The 23,304-nt window shown below is 35.1% G+C and overlaps 1 protein-coding gene across 3 annotated transcripts in view; it reads right to left on the reverse strand.

The window, feature by feature from the left end:
* Positions 1–861: 861 nt before the first annotated feature.
* Positions 862–23,304, reverse strand: part of LOC123542690 (neurogenic locus notch homolog protein 1-like) — a 38,201-nt gene continuing 15,758 nt past the window's right edge. The window contains exons 9-24 of one of the 3 annotated variants that reach the window (XM_053531894.1): positions 23,103–23,219; positions 22,124–22,240; positions 20,309–20,422; positions 18,536–18,652; positions 17,998–18,111; positions 15,545–15,658; positions 14,501–14,611; positions 13,965–14,084; positions 12,859–13,011; positions 11,614–11,690; positions 10,911–10,982; positions 8,403–8,538; positions 5,242–5,348; positions 3,425–3,499; positions 1,341–1,377; positions 862–1,002 (exon numbers count right to left, since the gene is read on the reverse strand). In XM_053531894.1, coding sequence (XP_053387869.1) covers positions 944–1,002; positions 1,341–1,377; positions 3,425–3,499; positions 5,242–5,348; positions 8,403–8,538; positions 10,911–10,982; positions 11,614–11,690; positions 12,859–13,011; positions 13,965–14,084; positions 14,501–14,611; positions 15,545–15,658; positions 17,998–18,111; positions 18,536–18,652; positions 20,309–20,422; positions 22,124–22,240; positions 23,103–23,219 — 1,640 coding nt within the window. In that variant the 3' untranslated portion in view covers positions 862–943. The remainder of the gene's footprint in view (positions 1,003–1,340; positions 1,378–3,424; positions 3,500–5,241; positions 5,349–8,402; positions 8,539–10,910; positions 10,983–11,613; positions 11,691–12,858; positions 13,012–13,964; positions 14,085–14,500; positions 14,612–15,544; positions 15,659–17,997; positions 18,112–18,535; positions 18,653–20,308; positions 20,423–22,123; positions 22,241–23,102; positions 23,220–23,304) is intronic. The other 2 variants (XM_053531896.1, XM_053531895.1) reach the window with 2 other exon arrangements.

A 23,304-nucleotide genomic window follows, 5' to 3' on the forward strand; every position in this document is an offset into this window, starting at 1 on the left:
AAGGGGAATCCAGATATGTACGGGCGGGATGGATAAAATCCCGGGAAACAATTCTTTTCGAAAGAAGATGCAACTTATATTACATGGAGCTATATACAGAATATTCCTTAATATTATTATAGTGTCTATTCCTACTGTATAAAGCGTACTTGTTAATCAATCATTACGTTTTATATGTTTATTAAAGGCACTGGCATCAAGATTTCGTTTCTAAACTATCTCCTAAATGCAAAATTAATAAAAAAAAAAGATGCCCACGTCGTGAATCGAACCCAGTCCGCCGCTGCGACAATAACTTACCGCTGTCTTTTCCAATAACGCAGCGGAGGAATATGTGGTTCACACGCGTTACATATAGATGTTAAGTAGTAAAGCTATTTATCTCGAGCAAAAGCGTTCAAACGCTTTTCAACTCTCAGTTTAAAAATTAGTAAAAACTAATTATCATATGTTTCCACAACAAATAGTCTGTGAGTAAGTTTTTAATCTTTCTTAAGAAATATATCATTCATTTCATGGTACCTATTTTTTTCTCTTTTTCAGTTGTAGTACGGTTTGGAGGCCAGTGCCCTTACATATTGTTTTATTTGCATTTTGTTTTATATGTTTATCAAACATTTTGCTCTATTACACATCTATTGAATTGACTCAATGATTTCAAACATCAGTGAATCCCAATCGGTCTTGGAGTGTAAAGTTTTATGATTTCATAATTGTGTTTCCTTGGTTGCTTTGTCCTCACATGATTGTTTTAAAAACTTTGTCTAATATAGGTGTCTTTAGAACGATTCTTCAACTAGTATAATATACAGAAAGTATGAAACAAAACTAATTAAACGAAGAACAATAAAGGTTGTAATATAATAATTATATTGTATCTACAGTTTATTCCGAATGTACGGATTCGTTCCATGCATAGATGATACATTTTGTAATCTCAACATTAACATGCATTATTACATAGGTCATCAGAACAGCAATTGTTCTGGCAGCCACCATTTCCTGCAATAGATACAGATATTAGTTGGCATGTTTCTAATGATACTGGTCTTGATTTTGAAGTAATGAAAATGTAAAAAAACGCTTAAAGCCTCTAGTATTAGTGTAAGCGTAGAAATATTTAATAAACTGTGATCCTAACTTGCCAGGAATAATAACAAAATGAAATTTAAACCATGCTTACGTTTTCTAAATCAGAATACATTCAAGAGTGTGCCGAAACAAACCAAAAATATTAGAAATTGACACAACATTTTAATTTATATTGTATAAAACTTTAACTTTGTAACATGTCAGTATAAACAATTGAATATGCTATACTGATGGCAAAAGCTACAAACCTGTTGCAGAACTTAATCCGTTGTTATGCTGACAAGTCTAAAATAAATGAACAACCAGGCGTAAGACACAACTGACACAACTTTCTAAGTTTTCAATATTCGATATACATTAAAGAGGCATACCCTATGACGAGGAGAGTAGACACATAGAACCTTATTATTAGCTACATAAACCTAAAATAACAAATAAATGAATGTTCACAGAAGAACTTTGCCATTTTAGGCACGTAAACAGCAAAATAGTGACAATTTAAAATAAATCGCTATTCACTTTTTTAGTTTATTTTAGTTTATACTAATTATTCAAGCTCAATTATGATAAAAGCTTAAAGCTTATTTGAACTACTCTCGAGTCCGTTTCCGGCACAAACAAGTACTGGTGTTATATGAAAAGTTTGTACAACAGCAAAAACTATATCTGAATAAATTAGTAAGACCGACACTCGTTGGAAGTTTTTTTGTAAGAAAAATAACGCGATCCAAAATCTATCCAACGGTAGCCATGTTTGCTTGCTACCTATCCTCTTTCGACTGCTACGTGTAGGTGTCGCGGTGGCGCAAAACCAAAGAGACAGAAAAACGAGAGCTGTAGGCGAACGATAAGGTCCAGTGATCTGGAATCGGCGTCATTTGATGTAAAATTATAAATTCTCTGTAAGTAAATCAATTTCAGGCGGTATTCGGGTGCACCAAATTATACGATAGACCTCTTTAACATGTTTGCAGTTAGATGCAACATTGTAAGTCGTTACAGTTACACATACTTCCTTTTCATATTGAGTCCTGTATAGGGGATCTTTGGTTCCTGTTGGAATTTTGTCCAAGAATTTGATCAATATCTTATTTTAAATTACATTTATATGTTTGCTGGCGGATGTGACGTTATGTAGTTATGTATTGGCAGGTTGCTATGAACGGGCAGACCAATAATTACAATGTATCTTTTGTTAGACTAATGGTACTTATTTAAGCATTATGCACCTTCTAAATCAGTATAATAATTTCTAATCAGGGTTTCTTATATATAAACCAAACAATTACAAATATGGTAATAACAAAGAAACGTACCTTACAGTTACAATCAAAACCAATTAAATTTTATCAGCAGTATCAATCAAGCTGAATGCTTCCGTTTTCATGTTTTTTATAGATGTATCCAGCAAATAATTGTCCCGTTTTACATCGTCATGCTTATATGTATAGCCCGACAGAAATATTCATTTAAAATGAACAACTACCAATACTATAACTCATTTAAGAGATGGGCATCTTTATAGGCTGAACACCACTAAATCCGGCAGTTCTGTTTTCATATGAAATCCATTTAGTAATACTTAACAACGTTTTTTTTTATTTTGACATATTCTAGCACATAAGATTTTTAAAGAATTTTATTCCTGTGAAGAACTAAATAGGTATTATAGAAAAAGACAAAGAAATACGGGTGTTAACTTTTAAATAAGAAGGCAATATTTTGTTAAATATAGGCTAACCCTCTAATTTTACTTCTTTTCGCTTATTTTCAATGTCTGTTTTCGATACTTAAAGTTCCTATGCCGCAATTGTCATGTAGAAGGAGAAAGAGACATACCGAATTTAATAGAATGCTGCGCTAAACCGCATTAGAGTTAAAGAAAACGCGATGCTATTGAAAACGGCTACGAGAAAAGGAAGAACAATTAAAACCCTCTCGCGTTTGATTTTGGAGTGTTCGCGTTTGATTTGGCAGAGCTCGCGTTTGATTTGGTAGTGCTCAGCCTATAGGAGCCCTTCTGCTTAGCTCAGAAGCTAGGGCTTTAGTCTACAGACCGCGGGGTCGTGAGTTCGATCCTCGGGCGGGGTGTATGTTCTCCGTGACTATTTGATAAACGACATTGTGTCTGAAAAAGATAGTCCTTCACCTCTGATTCATGTGGTGAAGGTGGCAGTTACGTGCGGAAAACAAGTTTGTATTGGTACAGAATCCAAGGGACGCTGGTTACGTTAGCTGCCCGCCGTTACATGACTAAAATACTGTTGAATAATGGCGTTAAATCCAAAACAAACAAACTAATCAGCCTATAAGACAAACTGCAATATATTACCGATGTAGAAAGACAGTCGGACCTCCACAACGTCTGCTGTGTCGTCCCAACGGATGTCGTATTCACCATGCACATCTACATTAAATAATTAACCCATTCAATTAAATTTAATTTCATAATCATACTTGTTATAGCGGTAAAAACATCAAGAGGCTATGTTAATTTTATAAAGCATTTATGCATCGATATTTCTGCTTACAAGGTCGTATATATAGTTATGTTACGAACTTTAACATACATGCATATGTTCGGTTGAATATCAATTTCACAGAAAGGCAGACGTCGTTCAAACCTACTATTCTGCAATGTAGGGATAATACACGTTTTTTTTGTGTATTAACGTCTGCAGAAGCCCGCGGGATTGTTTGTGACCGAGACCGAAGGTCGAGGTCACAAACATATCCCAAGGGCTTCTGCAGGCGTAAACACACAAAACAAACGTGTATTGTCGCTATTCTTGCATAAAAAAACATTATACGACGACTAAATGCATTGTTTTCATATGTGATGACTTGACGATTCCGGTACAGTTTTTATTTACCATTCTTGTTGTTCTTGGAAACGGTAAACATGTTTTAAATATCCATAACCGGGGCACACATAAAAACAACACTACTAAAAACGTGATTTGAAGGTTTTTGATCATCTTATTTTTATTTTTAGTTATTACAAACGTTACATTACACATAATTTTGCATATAACTAAAAAATTTGATAAACAGGAACACAATTATTTTAAAAATAACAACTTTACATTCGAATTATTTTGAGTACGAACAAACAGAGTACGGATGAGTACGAAGCTAGTGACTAGCTTTCGAGGTTTATTATATGAATTCTGCGAACAATCAGGTAAAAACAAACCGACTGATACTAACAAAAATCATTAATATAATACCTTAAAACGGGCAATAGCACAAGTTACACGCGATACTTATTTATTCACAGTTATTACAATAACTGAACAGACGATTTGTAAAGGGAGTAAACTCTAAGAGAAGCTAGTGCGTACATTGATGGGGGCAGTACGTTTGGGGTTGAAAACTGATACAGCTAAACATACTATGGATTACATTGTATCTATAATGCTACAAGAAGAGGTTATTATGGAAGAAACAAGATGCAGATGCCAAATATCAGTCTGCGCAGAAATACATACATACGTCCCTGGCAAAGCATTTCAAAAATAAAAATCATGTATTAACAGCACGTGAATTGCCTTGTTTGCACACGATTTTTCTCCCGTTTATACATGGGCGGATCCAGTGAAAAAATAGTTTTTATGCAAGAATAACGTTTTGTTCGTTAGAGTCGATCTAGTTACGAAGTGTGTGTTGTTCAACACTTCATTCAGAAAGATGCCTCAGGTCTGGGAGCGGAGGTGTGCATGCGCAGCACTCATTGGCCCTTTTACTAAATCTTAAAAGTGTTCTTGCAGGAAGAGTATTCTATTCTATTTATTCTTTCAAATACATTTTAAACTTCTCATGTTCATAAGCTACTTTTACAGACCTACAGTGGGATACGGACAATCGTAAAATGAATCCTTGACAATGTTGTAAAATAGAAAAAAAGTGGAAAACCACAGCTAGGTCGCCCCACACGACATATACGAAAATATGACAGGCTCAGGCTGATTGAGGCTGTTCAGCAAGAGTATTCTGTAAGCAAAGTTACAATACAGATAGGACACAATATCTGGTTTCTTTTACTGACTACCTAACGTATACTTTTAAGAAGGTTCTGTACATTTTTGAAACACCAAACTCTATTAAATTCGCGCTATGTAAGTAGTTAAGAAGTTTTCAAAATCAAACCTCGTCCCGTCCACATATCTTGATTTTATTGCAGTCATCGGGACTATTTTGTTGGTCACAGTTAAAGCATACAGGCCCCCTTTGTCCAGATCCGCTGGCTGGAAAACCTGAAGAAAAATGTTTTCAAACAGACAAGTTCTTGATCTTTAACTATTTTAATTAAGTATTACTAAATAATCTAAAAGTTCGCTACGTTTTTTTTTATATAAAAACGTGTGCTAATTATGTTAATATTTCTTAAGTTACTTTTTATGTGCAGCTTAATTTTACCATGTCTAACCAGATAATGGACCTACTAAAAAAAGACAAATATCCCTTAAGACGCAATAAATTGTTTTATTATTTTATTGTGTTCAAACAGACCCATTCCGCTGTTTAAGCCGGAAATAGCGTGGATACTAGTTTTATTACACATATATAAGCTTCAAAAGATACACTGTTCTGAATTCGTGACCATTGCTTTCTGATTATCATAATCAGTAGTATTGTCTCTGACGACTGTGCACATCGTCGTCGTCATATCAAAGTTATTTATCCTGTCACTTGCAGTATTTTCAACCCGATATCAGGGTGCCGTGTATCTTTCTTGATATACCGTCAGTTGATCATGTGACCAGTGATATACGGTCAGTCGATCATGTGACCTTATGATCGATATTGTTGTCATAAGAAATTTTGCAACGAAACCATCATCATTGTGTTGGAAATGTCCGAACTAAGAAAATGAGTGGTCAAATAATGAGTTTTTATTCAAAAACGAAGAAGCTATTGCGATTTTGCCGGTAATGACGTCATTATATAAGTGACGTCATTACGAATATGACGTCATTAAAGCGGTTGTCGTACACTTATTTTTGTAAAATAAATTGCCAAATATCGGCAAATGAAGTAATGACAAGATAAATAGAATAATAGGTTAGTGCCTAAGATGGAGAAAGTTTATCTGGCTCGGCTCTGGACGTTATCAGGTTCGCCTTCGGCTCACCCGATAACCTCCTCCACCTTGCCAGATAAACTTTCTTATCTACGGCACTAACCTATTATTCTCTATTTTTAGCATATGCGATATAAAGTCCCTCAGATATTTACGCTTAAGAAAAGAGCTATTGTTTCCTTTTTTTAACTTTCGATTTTTAAAACAGCGATAGGCTCATTAGTATTTCGTTAGTATTTCCATTGAATTAAATTACATAACTATGGTATACAAACACTGATATTAGCTAAAACAATGATAAAAGTACGACCGGAAAACACCTTCCAATACAGCAGCCTTTTTAAACTGAAATTTGTCTGAAAATTATGTTTTCTGCACATTTTATTTTAAGGAAAGAGACTTGAAAATGTCTTTGACTGGAATTTTAAATAAAAGCGAGTTTCAGCTGTATATGAATACAGCAGGGCACCGTCTTGGAACTGTCATCGGGAAATGTCTAAAGCGGTTAATGGTGCACTAAATATCGCATGTTTCAAAGTTGCAGGATAGTTTATGCATCCGCATAGTCTGGTCATCTGCGTTCACAGACTTTGTCCGGAGTATATCTTCTACATGAATTGAGGAATTTTGATAAAACTTGGCACAGTTGTTCACCATCATGAGTTGGAGTGTCATGTTTAAAAACCAGGTCCCTAGGTCTAAGGTCAAGGTCACACTTGAAGGTCAAAGGTCAAATTCGAGAATGAATTTGTCCAGAGCATATCTTCTTCTTCATGCATGGAGGGATTTTGATGAAAGTTGGCACAATTGTACATCATCATGACACGGAGTGTCATGCGCAAGAACCAGGTCCCTAGATCTAAGGTCAAGGTCACACTTAGAGGTCAAAGGATACAAAAAAGAAAACTTTGTCCGGAGCATATCTTCTTTATGCATGGATGGATATTGGTATAACTTGGCACAAATGTTCACCATCACGAGGCGGAGTGTCAGGCCCAAGAACCAGCTCCCTAGGTCTGACGTCAAGGTCAGACTTAGAGTTCAAAGGATACAAGAATGAAAACCTTGTCCGGAGTATTTCTTCTTCATTCATTAAGGGATTTTGATATAAATTGGCATAAATGTTCACCACCACCATACGGTGTGTCAGGTGCAAGAACCAGGTCCCTAGGTCTAAGGTCAAGGTCACACTTGGAGGCCAAAGGTCAGATACAAGAATGACTTTGTCCAAAGCATATCTTCTTCATGCATGGAGGGATTTTGATGTACCTTGGCACAATTATACACCATGATGAGACGAAGTATCATGCGCAGTTCCCTTCTTTAGAATTACTTCCCTTTGTTGTTACTATAAATAGCTTATATTGTAACTTTTTCATTACTAGTCGTATGGAAAAATCGAGACCACTTTTCTGCAGTACAAAATGCATGCTAAATCCAATTTGAGGTGTATTTTGACCAATCTCTACCTGGTACAGATTTTTGTGTGGACTTAAATTTTTGTTTTCATATTAACTTCCCTTAGTTGTTACTATAAATAACTAATATTGCAACTTTTTTTTATAATTGACCATAGGGAATAACCAAGACAACTTTTCTGTGGTACAACATAGATGTTACTTTCAAATTTTAGGTGTATTTTAAGGTATCTCTACCTGGTAATGACCTTTTTGTGGACTTAGAAAAACAAAAGACTTACAATGATTACTAAACAACCACAAAATTAAAATTCCATTTGCAAATACAGGTGCTAGAGTAAAGAAATTAGCTGTGACGGGCGTATATTGTGACATTCTGGCACTCTTGTTGTCGAATGCAAGATGGTATACGCAGTCAAACAATAGATAGATAAATGGTGATAGGGGACACGAGAGGTGTAGCACATTTCATTACCTCTCATGAAAAGACTCTATCAAACCGAGTAGGTTATTATTTTTCTGTTTTTGTATTCTTTGCTTCCAAGGGATCTTTTTAAAGATTCTATTAACTATCACAACAGCTATCTTTAAGTGCCGTGTTGCGGCCAAAAATGTCTCCAAGTATTTTGATCAAGTGTTGTTACATTATCTGGTCCTTTGGAATCATTGCGTCCTTTAAACATAATGTGTAATAGAGTTCCGCTTAAGCCGGTGCTAAGGGGGCATGAGAGGTGTCGCACACTTCATTACCTCATGAACAAACTCAATTAAACCGAGCCTGCTATCCATTCTTTTACTGATTGTATTACCTTGTTCCCCACAGCCTCCGCTGTTACACAAACTGGAATTGCAGCACTCTGTGCATGTATAAAGTGTACCGGAATCGGATGTCGTGGTAGCGCCAGCACTTTTCTGTGAACGTCTCGTTCGCATGCCCTGACATTGCTGTGTTTAAATAACATTTTTACATTAACAACTTTAACATATCGGCTTCAAAATAAATAAATAAATAAATAAAAACAACACATGTATGTTCATACATACATGGCGCCCGTAAGTTATTGATTTCATAAATTCTTCCGATAACTGTTCTAAGAATGACGTTCAAAATGGAGATTCAAATTGGTTTTCCGGCAAGGCTTGGATGGAAAGTGCCAGAATGCGGTTTTCAAGCAAGACTGAAGGAGAGTGTTAGAATGCGGTTTTCCAGGAGACTTTGATGGACAGAGTCAGAATGCGGTTTTCCAGGAGACTTTGATGCAGAGTGTCAGACTGCGGTTTTCCAGGAGACTTTGATGGAGAGTGTCAGATTGTGGTTTTCCAGAGAGACTTTGATGGAGAGTGTCAGACTGCGGTTTTCCAGCAAGACTTTGATCGATGGAATGTCTCACGTTAATTTATACAATTTACTAAATAGTTATACATATACAAGAATGTATCTATATTTTGACCCATTTATCTGACCTTCACATATAAACGATTAACCACTTGGTTTAATTGATTGATGTGTGCGACAAGTTCTTCGTTTCAATTAGGCATAAAACATAAAACTGTTCAAGTCCAGTGCAAGACAGATTTATCTTTAAGCGAATGAACATCAGATGCAATATTTTCACATGAGGCGTAAACATGGGTGACAGTGTAAGATAAGATGTTTAAGAGTTTACGGAGGAAAGACCCTGTTTTATCTTATGTGAAATTAACAAATTTGTTTCCTTCTATTCCATGTTTTGTCGTGTCAATGGCTGTATAAGAACTATTATGGCTTATATTTAGTGTTCTTATATTTTCTGGTCCTTTGTAATCATAGAGTCCATTCAACATGTGTGTAACAGAGTTCCGCTTAGGTCGGTGCTAGGGGGCGTGAGAGATGTTTCACATTTCATTACCTCTCATGAACAGACTCAATCAAACCGAGTCTGCTATTATTCTCCTTGATTGCATTCTTTGCTTCCAAAGGATCTTTTTACAGATTTTATTATACTTGTGAAAGTTATAATTCCTATTGTCATATATTTCATTTCCAACATTATGTTAATAAAACCATTCTTTATCAAAACTGATTAAAGCGTATACGTGACGTGTATTTTGTAAACGGCATAACTGGTTATTTATATTGTTTTCGTAGTGTGAAATACACAAGGAGTCAATTGATGTTTATTTTGTAGTTTTAAAAATTGTTGAGACAAGTTTTCATTTGTATTTATATATTGAATAAGCATATATACAAATACCTTATATTATTGGAAAGCAGATCTAACCCTAATTGCCGAGCTTTGTGTAGTTTTAAGCATTCACTAGGCAGAGCATATATACTATTCATGTTTAGTGAAAGTATAATATTGAGTGGAAGAGAGACAACCTCCAAGATATGCGGCTTCAAAGCCGTATGAGTTACCTTACATGAATACTGATTCCACGATAATGGCGAACATTTTAAAGCTAATGGCCTTTTTAGAGATTCCACTGAAATTACTTCAGAATCTGTACAAACTACTGAAAAATTCCAGAAACAAATTTTCGTATCCAATTCAAATTATTATTATTATGATATTATTCAATCACATTTAGATCTATATAGCACATTTACAGTATCAAAAGAGCTCGACAGCACAAATAAAAAAACAACAACAAATAATTAAAATTCAAAACAACCACAAATAATAAGGATAATACAGGGTGTTTCATAATATTTGTCACCAATAAAACGTACATGTAAAACATATAGCATCTCATGTTAGATAGTATTCTAAAAAGACAGAATGAAATTTTAAGCAATGTAAAAATTGAGGTCATGACGTCATAAATGATGTCATCAAAACAATGACGTCATAAGAAAGCAGCGTTCCAAGAACGCAGAATACCTACATAGCAACCTCATAGCAGTGGATGTATTGGTGATCATATAAATACCATATATACACAAGGATGACACGAAAAATTAAAGAAGCAAGGTGAGTCACGGGTCTTAGAAAGAGCACAGCTACGTAGAGATATACCGAACCGTACCATGCTCCAAACCCACAGATAGGCAGTGTATTTTTGGATATGTACATTACTGAAGAATGATACACACAATACATAAAGCGATTTATAGACAACAAAAGCAAAGTAAAAAAAAGAAATAGAATAGAACAACGCTAATGGCAAACAGTTCAATTGATAATTGCATGAACGGTCTAAATTGTTCCCTCACATCTTGTATATGTTTTGTCAGACAAGTGGGCAGGGTTTATAAACTTTAGTATACATCATTTTACTAGAAACTATAGAAATAGGAAGAAATAATTATTATACCTCTGACATGTCAGACTTACTAGTTTGTCACGACATCCGAGATTGTACCTGAAGCTCCCAATGCTGGTTACAAACTGATCAACATAGCAACCCTGTCAACACAATCAACAGTTATAGAACATAAATTTAACGTAGTCTTAGATATGATATGAACAGAACTTTGATATAACCGGAAATATTATATACCCTTCTCAAATGCGCTCATTTGATTGGCCGAAATAAGTTCACGCGCGGGTCCGCAATATTGCGATATTGATATGATATAACAATTATAAACTTACGTTTCGGTCAATATGTATAATATCAATGTGTAACAGGAAATATTGAAATGCATTATTTTCAAATGCTAGTACACATTAAGAAGAAGTGCAATTCGGTGGTACAACCATCTGATGCAAAACACACAACTGGTTTAATAATACTCGGTATCTCAAAATCTAAGGATACTCGATGTTTGACTTAAAAGGACAATCTATACACTTATTTGTGGGACAGCACTTGAAAATATCTTCGACATAGCCGGATTTTTGAGATAAGCCAGTTCGAAATATCGAGTTTCAACTGTATTTGTTCATCATACCGAAGTCATCAAGCATTTTATATTTCACAAGTATTAAGGTTTTATTAAAGTAGTGTACGCTAAAATTAATTCAAGGTCTCACAGTTTGAACACAGTATCACGTGTTTTCCTCATTTTGAACAGTAATCCGTTTCTCCTCTTACCTCATGGACTCCACAATTTCTGATAATTTCACATGCATTTGGCGACACAACCTCATTGCAAGCCAAGCACGTAGGACCTAAAATTACCAACGTAGGCAGTTAATTATTATTTCAATTCAGATCCTATAGCGGTGTGTGTGTATATGCATGTTTCATCATTATCTTATGCACCAAAATATATAAACAACTTTAAACATACGGACAACAAGAAATATACAAACAAATCATGAAACACTGCTGAATATCGCCTTAAAACAGTGCGTCACAAAACACCGCTATGGCAGTTCATTCGGTTTGTTGTGCATAAAATAGAAAAAGTGGAAACTTCACAGGTCGCTCAACACGACAAATACGAAAATGTTGCAGGCTCGGTTTGACTGAGCCTGTTCATGGACGGTAGTGGAAATGCACGCAACCGTCCACACCCTCTAGCCCCATAAATTTATCATTTATTAATATTATTCTAACCACATATCAAGATTAGAAGACTGTTTCAAGTATATTCGGGCAGACGTATCCCAAACACGAGCAATGGTAACAAAAGCCATTCTAAAACACAAAATGTTGTCTTGTATCTCATTATAGAGATTTTTTTCACATGGCTTTGCGAAATTCATGTGCAATTTCTTTCTGCGCAGATATGGTAAGTAGGTAAAACATTTACTTTTTATTAAAAAAGCAACATTAATATAAACTTGTACAGTCTGTTTTTCACTAGTAAATACAAACATCCTATATATAACTCCCATTTAATACGGAAAAAATACTTTGACAGGACTATTTGTTTCAGCTGCGGCTTTCAATGCATCAAAAACGTTTACCGTTTAAGACGTATTCTCGATGTGGCTGATACAACAATAGAAATACACGAACGTTTATAATACTGTGAAATCATTTAAATTCGCTGGCATTAAATTTCGCGCAAACGTGAAAAAGGACTGTTTCGTGCGGGCTTTAATTCGCAGATTTTCAATTTTAGAAATGAAAAACTAATATTGAAAAATAATTATAGCGCGGTCTTAAATTCGCGCATCGGTTCTAGCGCGAAGTTCACGAAAATTCGTCCTACGCGAATAAAAATGATTTCACAGTAACAGAGTTTTTACAGCAGAACCTTAATCTTCAATGGTCAAACTTGGCGAAAGCTCACCGTGGGGTACAGCACACAAGTCTTAAATAACATTGTATACTAAGACTAATGTCCTGTTAAAATATCCCTGTTGTAAAATAATATTATATAATCACCTGTAGGAGTTGAACGTTTCGTTGTTGTTTTGATATTATACCAGACAGTCGTGGGTCTTCTTGTTGTGGTATCCATGGGTTTATGTGTTGTTGTTGTTTTTGTTGTTGGTTTAGTTGTAGTTGTTGTTGTGGTAGTTGTTGTTGTTGTGTGGTCTTTACAAGTAAACACGGACTAACATATCAAATGAATCTTGTGCTTCTGGGAAATCTACACTTATTTTTTATTTTGAGTTACACTACCATGGTGTTAATCAAGTTCAATAACTTAAAAGATGCCATTCAAACATTTAGTTTGAACCTGTGTAATTAATAACCGTTTAGAGCGCTTGCTCATTTTTTCCGGTATCATTTATAATAAACTTCGTTTTTGTATTGTGACTTGATATATTAATGATAAACTGTTACCTGGATATGCCATATCTCTATTCGTACTATATCAGTATATCAAACAAACAAATACATGATAATTAATAAAAGGTAAGGAGCACAGAGCCCCCAAAGCATAGTCCTAATGCAATGCATCGTTAAAGACGTTGTACGAATATTTACTCATACAACATAATACATTGTATCTGGAACTGGAATTAGTACAAACGAAATGTTTATTAACCTTTAGCCTGCAGACGGCAAGTGATTTTGCCTTTGCGACCTGTGCAGACAAAGATCAGCCTGCACATTCGTGACTCTACTCTGTTAGTAAATTTTCAGTAAACACCCCTTTGAATAATAAGTGGTACTGTCCAAATTGAATTATGGACTAGTCCATGTTATAGAATTTTAGCCGGTTAAAACGATAATGTGGTAATAAAACCTAAGGGTTTTTTTGTGGCACATAAAAATAGAATAAAAGAGATCTGGTCAATTTTACCCTATCATATCAGAATTTTAAAGTTATAATCACAGTCTAACTTCGTCCAGCCGACCTTGAATATTTGAGGACGTATTTTTTTCGATCGAACTCATCACCATGCGCTGCAAAGTTTCGAGGTATTATTTTCAATGACTCGAACTACATATGACTAAAACAAATTCTGTCTGTCCCGCCGAGTTTGAGGTAACAAAGTCCGAGGGTAGATATTAAGAAAATAGCTTTTTTAAGTATTTACCGTTTATTTGGCATCTGCTTCCGCTAAAACCAGGCATGCATTGGCAGGTATAGAAAGGGGAATGCACGAGCGGTCTGCAAATTCCTCCGTGACGGCATCTATTTACTGGGCAACTTGGAACTGTAGAATGTATGAAAGAACATGAACAAAATATGTGTGTTGCCTTGCAGCCAAATCAAATATAATGCACTTGTATTATTTTTTCCGCAAAATCCACAAAAATAAGATGTTACTGGACTGAAATTCAAATTTTAATGTAATATGTAAATCCATAATTCATTTCTTTACAAACTGTTGTTCTTCGGACAAAGGTATTTGTACAGAATATAAAGCGCCATTGTATACTATCGATTCAATAGAAAATTCTAGTTAGCAGGTACAGTACAGACTGTGCTCGGATAGAGAATTCCATGCAATCATTGACCTTACAAATAAATCAATAACTCCAAATACTTCGACGGAGAAAATAATATCATTTGAAAATTTTTAATAGATTTACAGCAAATTATATGAAACACTTGATAAAGCGTACTTACCTAAACACAAGGGTCCATGGTAGCCTGTGTTACAGTGGCATTTGAAATAAGGAGATGTTGAGGTTGCTTGACAGGTTCCATGATTACAGGAATTTTTATCACATTCATGACCTGAATTAGTGAAAATGTAAGTAATGGCATTATAAAAAAAATGTAGTTCTAATTTTATTTATTTACATATACTAATGACCTAAATTAGTGTAAATGTAAGTAATAACAATATTACGAAAATGCGTAATTAAGTTATACTACTATTTGTTCTTTTGATATTTGAATGTTAAAAAAAAATGAACACTTAGACGACAAACTTTAAAAATCAATTTTAACATCCTGCTTATCAGTATTTTCGGTTGAACATTCGGGAAAACCATCGAATACAAATAACTTATTGACATACATGATGTCTCAAAAACTGGATCAGTAACAATGAGTTATCAATAAAGTAAAATTTAAGGGGGAATAACATCTACATAACAATCAATTTTTCCTTCTTCCACTGCCACGCTTTTATACACAGATAGTGTGCCGGAGTATTACAGTTTACCAGAATCAATTTGTTAAATGAGCCGTGCCATGAGAAAACCAACATAATGGGTATGCGACCAGCATGGATCCATGCATCCGCGCAATCTGGTCAGGATCCATGTTGTTCGCTTTTAAAGCCTATTGTAAATAGAGAAACCATTAGCGAACAGCATGGATCCTGACCAGACTGCACAGATGCGCAGGCTGGTCTGTATCCATGCTGGTCGCAAACCCACTATGTTGATTTTCTCATCGCACGGCTCAAATCAATATCTGGCACACACTAGTATTGGCCAAATGCTTTTTATATACGTTTAGATTCAGTGCGACTTTGTTACTACATTTTGTAACATATCGATGGTTGAACGCAATACTGTCGTAAGTCCTCCTTTATTTAATTATTAGGAGTTGTGCAATATAGCGTTCAGCCCTTGATATGCAATAAAACGTTATAATTCTCATCTAAAATTCGTTTTATTTTCTTGTAATTGTTAAAGGTTCATTTATTTAATATCTTACTTTCGCAGTGTTCGCCTGAGTATCCGGGTGGACATGTACACGCATAGTATGGTGCAGTGACAGTAGAATGGCACAGTCCATTGTTCTGACATGGCACTGGGTGGCATTTGTTTTCTGTAAATAAAATATAGTAATATAAGGCACTATCTTATCATTTTTTCTTAAATACAACGGTAAGGAATATAAAACAATGAATCAGTGTGATAAATCATTCTATTTCAGATTTATATATAATCTGAAAAGTAGATCCCTCGGAAGCACCGAGAACGAGGCAAACTGTGAAAATTGCAGATTTGGTTTGATTTAGTCTGTTCATGTGCAGTAATGGAAAATGCTACACTGCCAACGTCCCCTTAGTACCGACTTAAGCCGTTTATATCTTCAAATCTAAAAAGAGTTGAAATTAAAGATCCCTAAGGACCAGAAAATATATCAACACTGAGATGAAGTTGGAGCGACATTTTACGGTCGCCACACAGCACTTAACACCCGCTGTTGTGATTGCCTGATAATGACTGATTGTATCAAAAGCTATCCTCTTGGTTGTGGACTTAAACAGACGCTATGAAATTAGCATGTTAAAACTGTCTAAAGACAAGACATAAAGGTAGGTACGAAACAAAAAAAGCCATTAATTGAAATTTCACAGAAACCAAGATTTTAAAACATTACATCCTTCTTACTCGCGCTTAAAAAGGTCATGTCTTGTTATACATTTCTTACAGAAGTAAACATGCAACAAGGATAGATGTGCAATTAGCTGATTTCATTCCTGTCTCAAGTCACTGGTTGGATATTGACCTTATGGCATCTAAAATGATTTTTCTAGTTCAAAAGAACTATATTTCCTATTTTGCTCAAATTGATTTAGCCCAGATTTAGCTCCAATTATATTCCAAAACTTTGTCTCTGATAAAAGCTCTCTGTCAAAATTACAATTATTATAAAAGGTACTTAGCATCAGCCAACTTTCTACTGTAAGTAGTTATAACCCCAAATAAAATCTAAAGCACATTCTTCATATAAACTTGGTATAAATCAGGTTTGGTGACATTAAGTCAATTCAAGTTTAAGTCATATGCCGGAAATCAATCACCTTTTTGATGGGCAGAGTGAAAAAATCTGTTTTAGTAACGTGACTTTGACCTTGACCCTGTGAGATCAAAATGTATTTTATCTAAAGAAAGACATGGACCGAGATAGGAACCGTTGACCCACATCACAATAAAAAATAAAAATCTAACACTTTAGCCCATAAGATTAGGGATTTTTCAAACAATGCAAATTAATCTACTTATCTCGTTTAATTAAAGTAATTTAGAAGAATTTATTGTTCTTTTTTTAGTAACAGTGGCCTTGTCCTTGACCCGAGTGACTCCCAAATATTTTCCCAAACGTCGCGTTTGAGAAATGATATGAGCCGTGCCATGGGAAAACCAACATAGTGGCTTTGCGACCAGCATGGATACAGACCAGCCTGCGCATCTGCGCAAGTCTGGTCAGGATCCATGCTGTTCGCTAACAGTTTCTCTAATCACTATAGGCTTTCAAAGCGAACTGCATAGATCCTGACCAGACTGCGCGGATGCGCAGGCTGGTCTGGATCCAGCTGGTCGCAATCCCGCTATGTTGGTTTTCTCATGGCACGACTCATATGTAGACTCCAAATTTGTGGACAATAGGTGTACCACAACTAAAGGTGATTAAGTGGAACTATTTTTTTCTACTTTCAGTCACCGTGACCCCAAATACAATCTAAAGCTGGTTATTTATATTAGCTTGCAATACGCTCGTTTTTCTGACAGTCAATCCTAACTAAAATTGCTTTTTGTACTTTTAGCATGTGAATGTTGAGTTCTGCTCAACCCGGGGCTAGAGGGCGTGGACGGTGGCATGCATTTCCACTACCGTCCATGAACAGGCTCAATCAAACCGAGTCTGCAACATTTTCGTTTTTGTTGTGTTGAGCGACCTGTGAAGTTTCCACTTTCCTCTATTTTATTACACATGAACGTGAATAAAACTATAATTATAACACTAGATATAATTAGGAAGTTATGTTCGGCGAATTGTAATTTTACAGGTCTGAATAAAACTCGCCCATTAAGCAAATTCTTCCAATATTATATCATAAAGGACTTGCGTATTAAAGTGATTTTTTAATACCACTGGTATCTATCATTAATACGATTTCAGTCCAATATTCAGAAGAAATTAAAGACCTTCGACACATTTAAGAATGCAGCATTCTTGTTTGAAAAGGAAATTTACATGTAGTAGTCAATCAAAATTGTTTCGAAGAGTCACATTTTAATATAAGAAAGCTGTCAGGTGACCTATATTGTGCCCCAAAGTATTTTTAATGCATTTTTTTTTTTATAATTTAGGAATGATATACAATCCGAGATGCACGCAACATCCGGACCAGTCTATGTAACAACCGGACTAATTACCCGTTTGACAGTTGGTTTGGCCAGTTGTACATTTACAAACATAGCCTTTGCCATATGTAATAGTTCGACACGTTGTACCGGCAGGACATGGTGATGACGTGCAGTGATCAAAATCTGAAATTTAATCCTTTTTTATATCAGTAAATTTAAACTTGTAACACTGTTATTGAAGACGAAAATTGTAGCCATGTGCAAGCAAAGCAAAACTATAAGTTTTTAGTAAGAAGGATAGTGCAATATAATTTGCATAAAGTACAGCATTGTAAAGTAGCTCTAATATCCTATAAGCGAATATGTTCGCGAGTCAAAAACATGGCGAACAGCCATTAACCAGACGTTTTAGGAGCGGAAATATTCGCGATCACCAAACATTCGGAAGTACAAAGGCTTAATTTGTTTATGTTTACATAATATGTCTAAGCGGACGTGGAAGTTTACGCTTGCTAACATTTTCGCGAAACTCTTGATTTCGCGAACATTTCCCTCTGCGGCATTTTATGGAAACCTCTTTAATTGCTCATAAAACAAAAACACTTACGTTGGCAGAATGGACCATAAAATCCATTTTTGCACCAACATGTATAATATGGGTAGCGATTGGACGTCAAACATGTTCCATTATTCCGACAATGGTCAAGTCTGCAGTTCTCATTTACTAAAAAAAAAAGACAATGTTAATAAAACTGTTCAAGTAAATGACAGAAATACAAACAATTAATAAGCTTGAATGTATACTAGGCTCAAATTTGAAGATATGAACAATTACTAGATGTAGTTCATGTAAAGAAACATAAATAGGTTAAGGTATATGAACCGTACCATGCATTAGTTTTAAATTCGTACACATGTTTTAGCTTAACACTGTATAAATGTGTTCGACCACTAAAAACCTGGAAGGTTTTGAATAAACAATCGATACCTGATCACATTTAATTATGAATGTAGCTCTATTCAAAGAACGAGTTAACCCCAAGAATTTAGTATCTTAAGCAATGATATGGATCAAATCGCTAAGGTGACTATTCAATAGCTTAAGCATAAAATATCCTTTGTTAAAATCTTTAGCTGGTGATACCTATACATCTCATTATATAAAGTTTTTCTCTGGGTACCTCACCTGAATGATTTGTGTACCAATGATTCGTAATAACTTGAATTACGAGTTAAATAATTTCCGGGATCAGGCACATCAATTAATGTTTTAAACTAACAATCTTCAACTAATGGTATTTAGCTCAGTATAGGCTGGGGAGACAGTCTATACTTGACTGATTCTTTTGTTGAAGTTCCCATCAGACGATGTCTTTGAATCAACAACATACAAGTCCTGTCACATAGATATTCAGCCAATGTCTTCTTAATTGAAGCTGCAATTCATTATGGTTGCCCTGACACCTGGATGTTCAGCGCTTATATTCTACCACATATAACATACAACTCTCATACAGGTATAACCCCTTGGCGGTTCTTCGCCAATAACGCTTCAAATCTCGGCTGCAAGCTGGAACTCTTCGAATGTCTCAGCAGATCACCAAACTATGTCTCTGCCTCAGCTCTCCGACTGACACCGTGTCTATAGCATTCGACTACCCCGAACAGGTATAACTATAACTAGTATGTGCTGTCCATAAACCTCAAATCCTGGTTAAAATACTGCAACTCTTCTTAAATGTATGATGTCAAACAAGTTCTTTTAAGTAATTTATCCGACCTGACAGTGTAGCTACAACAGCGTTCAATAGCGTTCTTATCAAGGTATTGAGATAAATTATAAGTTGAATCCTCGATGTATTTACATCAATCGCTGGATACAGAATATATTCACTCTCCTCCTCTACCTATTTATAGCCTAGCAGAAGTGAGCTTTGATTGGTGCTATTTATAGTTCCTGTTTGGTCCAAATTAATTTTGTACATGGTACTTTAAAACGGGTACTTGCTCTTACAAATAGTTGTTTCACTTTTATTATTGTATATAACACAATTTGTGATGCTGGGATCCAGCTATCACTGTAATTAACCCAAATCGTCCATAAATGACCCAAATCCTATTATTTACAGCAGGTCTTTTATAATTATAGCAATCTTTTGATAGAATGAAAAAGTAGTCAAGCACTGCCTGTGCTGAAGTGTTATGTTAGCAGTGAACTGATATATTTTGTAAAATTCAATAAATTTAATGTGGATTTTCTACATTTGAAGTCAATATCTAAAGATATAATATATATTTAGTGGGAGGTGGATATTGGATATCTTTAGACATAAAGCTCTACCTACTTATGTTTATTACTTATAAAAAAAACTCAGTTCACCTTCACACGTTGCGCCGGAAAATCCATGGCGACAGACACATTTGAAATAAGGCGCTCTCGTAGTGTTCCAACATCTTCCATAATTGTGGCACGGGTTACTCGCACAATAATCCACTAAAATAGGAAAACTCATCATCATCATCACTTTCATCATGATAACAGGTAAAACGAAAAGAATGCTATTAAATTAATATACTCTATAGTAAAACAATGGTAATATTTTATCGTGATCGTAATCATCATCATCATCGTCAGCATTATCATTTTTATTACTATTTTAACAAACAGTGCTTTGAGACAACCAATCGTAAAGTGGCATAATTACCACTATCAGAATAATGATATGATAATGATGATCAGGGTGGCCAACCCACGTGACTTTTGGATACCGTACATATGGAGAAAATATCTGTATATATAAAAGGGGTGCATACATAAAAGATACTCACTGAATGGCGAACAGTGCAGATCATGATCTAACTGCACGGATGTGCAGGCTTATCATGATCTACACTGGTCGAAAAGGCAGAATCAATCATGTCTAGCATTGTAAGGGTAAATAAGGTCCATAGAATACATATAACTGGAATAACTATTTACACAGATTTTTCTGTATATAGTTTTGAATCTTCCTAAAAGGCTGAATTTCTGTGAGTTCCTTTTGGAATTTATTGATATAATTGTTAGTACAGGAGTTAAACGAAGTAATTAGGGTCAAATCTGTTAAAATGTATTTGTCTGTATGCATCAAATTGGTCAAATAAAATAAAAGAGGTTGTCTAGTGAGAAAAAGAACCCTTTCCTACTTAGTCTTAACAATATGGCGTATATTTCTAGAACAGTACTATAACACGAGGTATAGAATTACAAAATGTAAGTAAACAAATAACATGAATCTTAAGATATATAAGGGCCTCCGTGGTCGAGTAGTTAAGGCTGGTGACTTTGAATCACTTGCCCCTCACCGATGTCGGTTCGAGCTTTACTCGGTGACTTGAATTTTTTATGTGAAGAAGCCATCCAGCTGGTATATGGAATTTTGATGGGTCTACCAATGTACCCGCTCGTGAAGAAATAATGCACGGAGGGGCACCTTGGTTCTTCTTCCACCATCAAAACTGGAACGTCGCCATAATAATGACTGTGTAGGTGCGACGTTAAACCCAACAATATATCTAGATAAAGATCTATAAGCTAAATCATTTGTACATTAATCTAGTCAAAATATTAAAACGAACAATAAATATATTTATTTTATGCTAGCTGATGAAATGTTGTATTCTATCAGTGAGATATAATCCATATCACTCACTGCATATCACTCACTGTAAATGATATCATTTTTGCCGATCTATTTGTACATTGAGTATAAATTTTAAATCATTTACTTAAAACAGGCTGAAAATTGTAGTCGCACTTTATTGCGTACTTCTCGATTCAAATCATTTTACTTACTGAGAATTTCATAACGTTATGCAGCAAAAAATAAAATAAAATGGAACTTTATGTTGTGTGTGTCTTTCTAACGTCACAACATGTCATGTTTATTTACGCGCGCCTGTTTCTCGCGCTAAGATTAAAATTTGTTGCAAAATGCATATTTCAATGTAATTAAGCATAAAATAAAAAAAAATTGTTTGTTTTTTTTGTAAATATATAATATCTCACTGAAAATGCAGAAAATTTTCACATTAATTTCCACTCGCGCTACGTGCTCAAAATATTTGATAATTTCTCACTTCTCAGTTAGATATAATCCATATTCACTCAAAACAATCAAATATCATCTATATATGTATATCATTGTTCTCCTACCATGCAGCTGACTGATGGGTTCGCAGTGACTCGTTAAACATTTACAGATGTGACTCGAACGTAAGCGTTCGCACACATAACCATGCTGACATGGATTATTAGCGCATTCGTCTATGTCTGCGGAATAAAAAAAATGGTGTGTTAAGGTTTATACAATGCTCATCCAATCTAGAAAAATTATCAGAGAATCTTTAATTGGAATACTAGTATATAAATCATTTGTCGTCACAGTAAATCATATTAGCACTGTTGAATGATTCATTTACATATAATATCTTAGAAGGAACAGATGTTCATCAACAAATGTCAGTTTTGTATACTAGTATCAAATCGTGCACTTCTGTCCTGTCTCAAATATAGGTAAGATTTTTTTATTTTTTCACTTGAAATACTGTTTTAGAATGAATATGAATTAAAAGTCTGCACTGGTCATAAATGCAGAATCACTTGCCGCCAGCAGGCTAAAGGTTAAAGGTAACACTTACTTTATTATTAAATCTAGCAACAAGAGAGTGTATTTTGGAGAGAGTAAAAATTACGAGCAGTCATTAAGAGGATAGTGCTAGGACTGGTCAGCCCGGTGTCAGTATAATGTGACTGGGTGGGGTATCATGCCACGTGTCTACGGCGTGATATTCCAGTGAGGCAGCACTATAAAGTTGGGCATTGTGCTCACTGCTACAAATAGACACCGTCGTTTATATGACTGAAAAAATGTTGAAAAGACGTTAAACCCGAACACACACACACACACACACACGCACACACACACACGCACACACACACACACACGAGCAGTCATTTTTTTTAAGTTGTTGACTTGAAGTCAAGTATGATGTCAAACTATTATGACGTAACACAATTGTGACATCATTGCCATACATTGTATTTTGGCATCACCTATACAGCTCTTATCAGAAAAAAAGTGTCTTTGCTTTAGATTATAAATATATTAGATAAGAAAAAAGAATATATTTACATTCACAGCTAGACCCATAATATCCATGTGGGCAAGTACATTTGTAGTGTGGTCGCTGGTAGTGTGTATGGCACACGCCGTTATTTCTACACGGGCTACTCTCACAAAATGTATTCTCTAAAAAATAAAACCATTTTTTATTGCAGTTAAGAACACATAATATCACTGGCACCCAGGGGTACGGTATAACATGTACAGAGGC

This window comes from Mercenaria mercenaria, chromosome 19 (assembly GCF_021730395.1).
Source record: "Mercenaria mercenaria strain notata chromosome 19, MADL_Memer_1, whole genome shotgun sequence".
Classification (NCBI taxonomy): domain Eukaryota; kingdom Metazoa; phylum Mollusca; class Bivalvia; order Venerida; family Veneridae; genus Mercenaria; species Mercenaria mercenaria.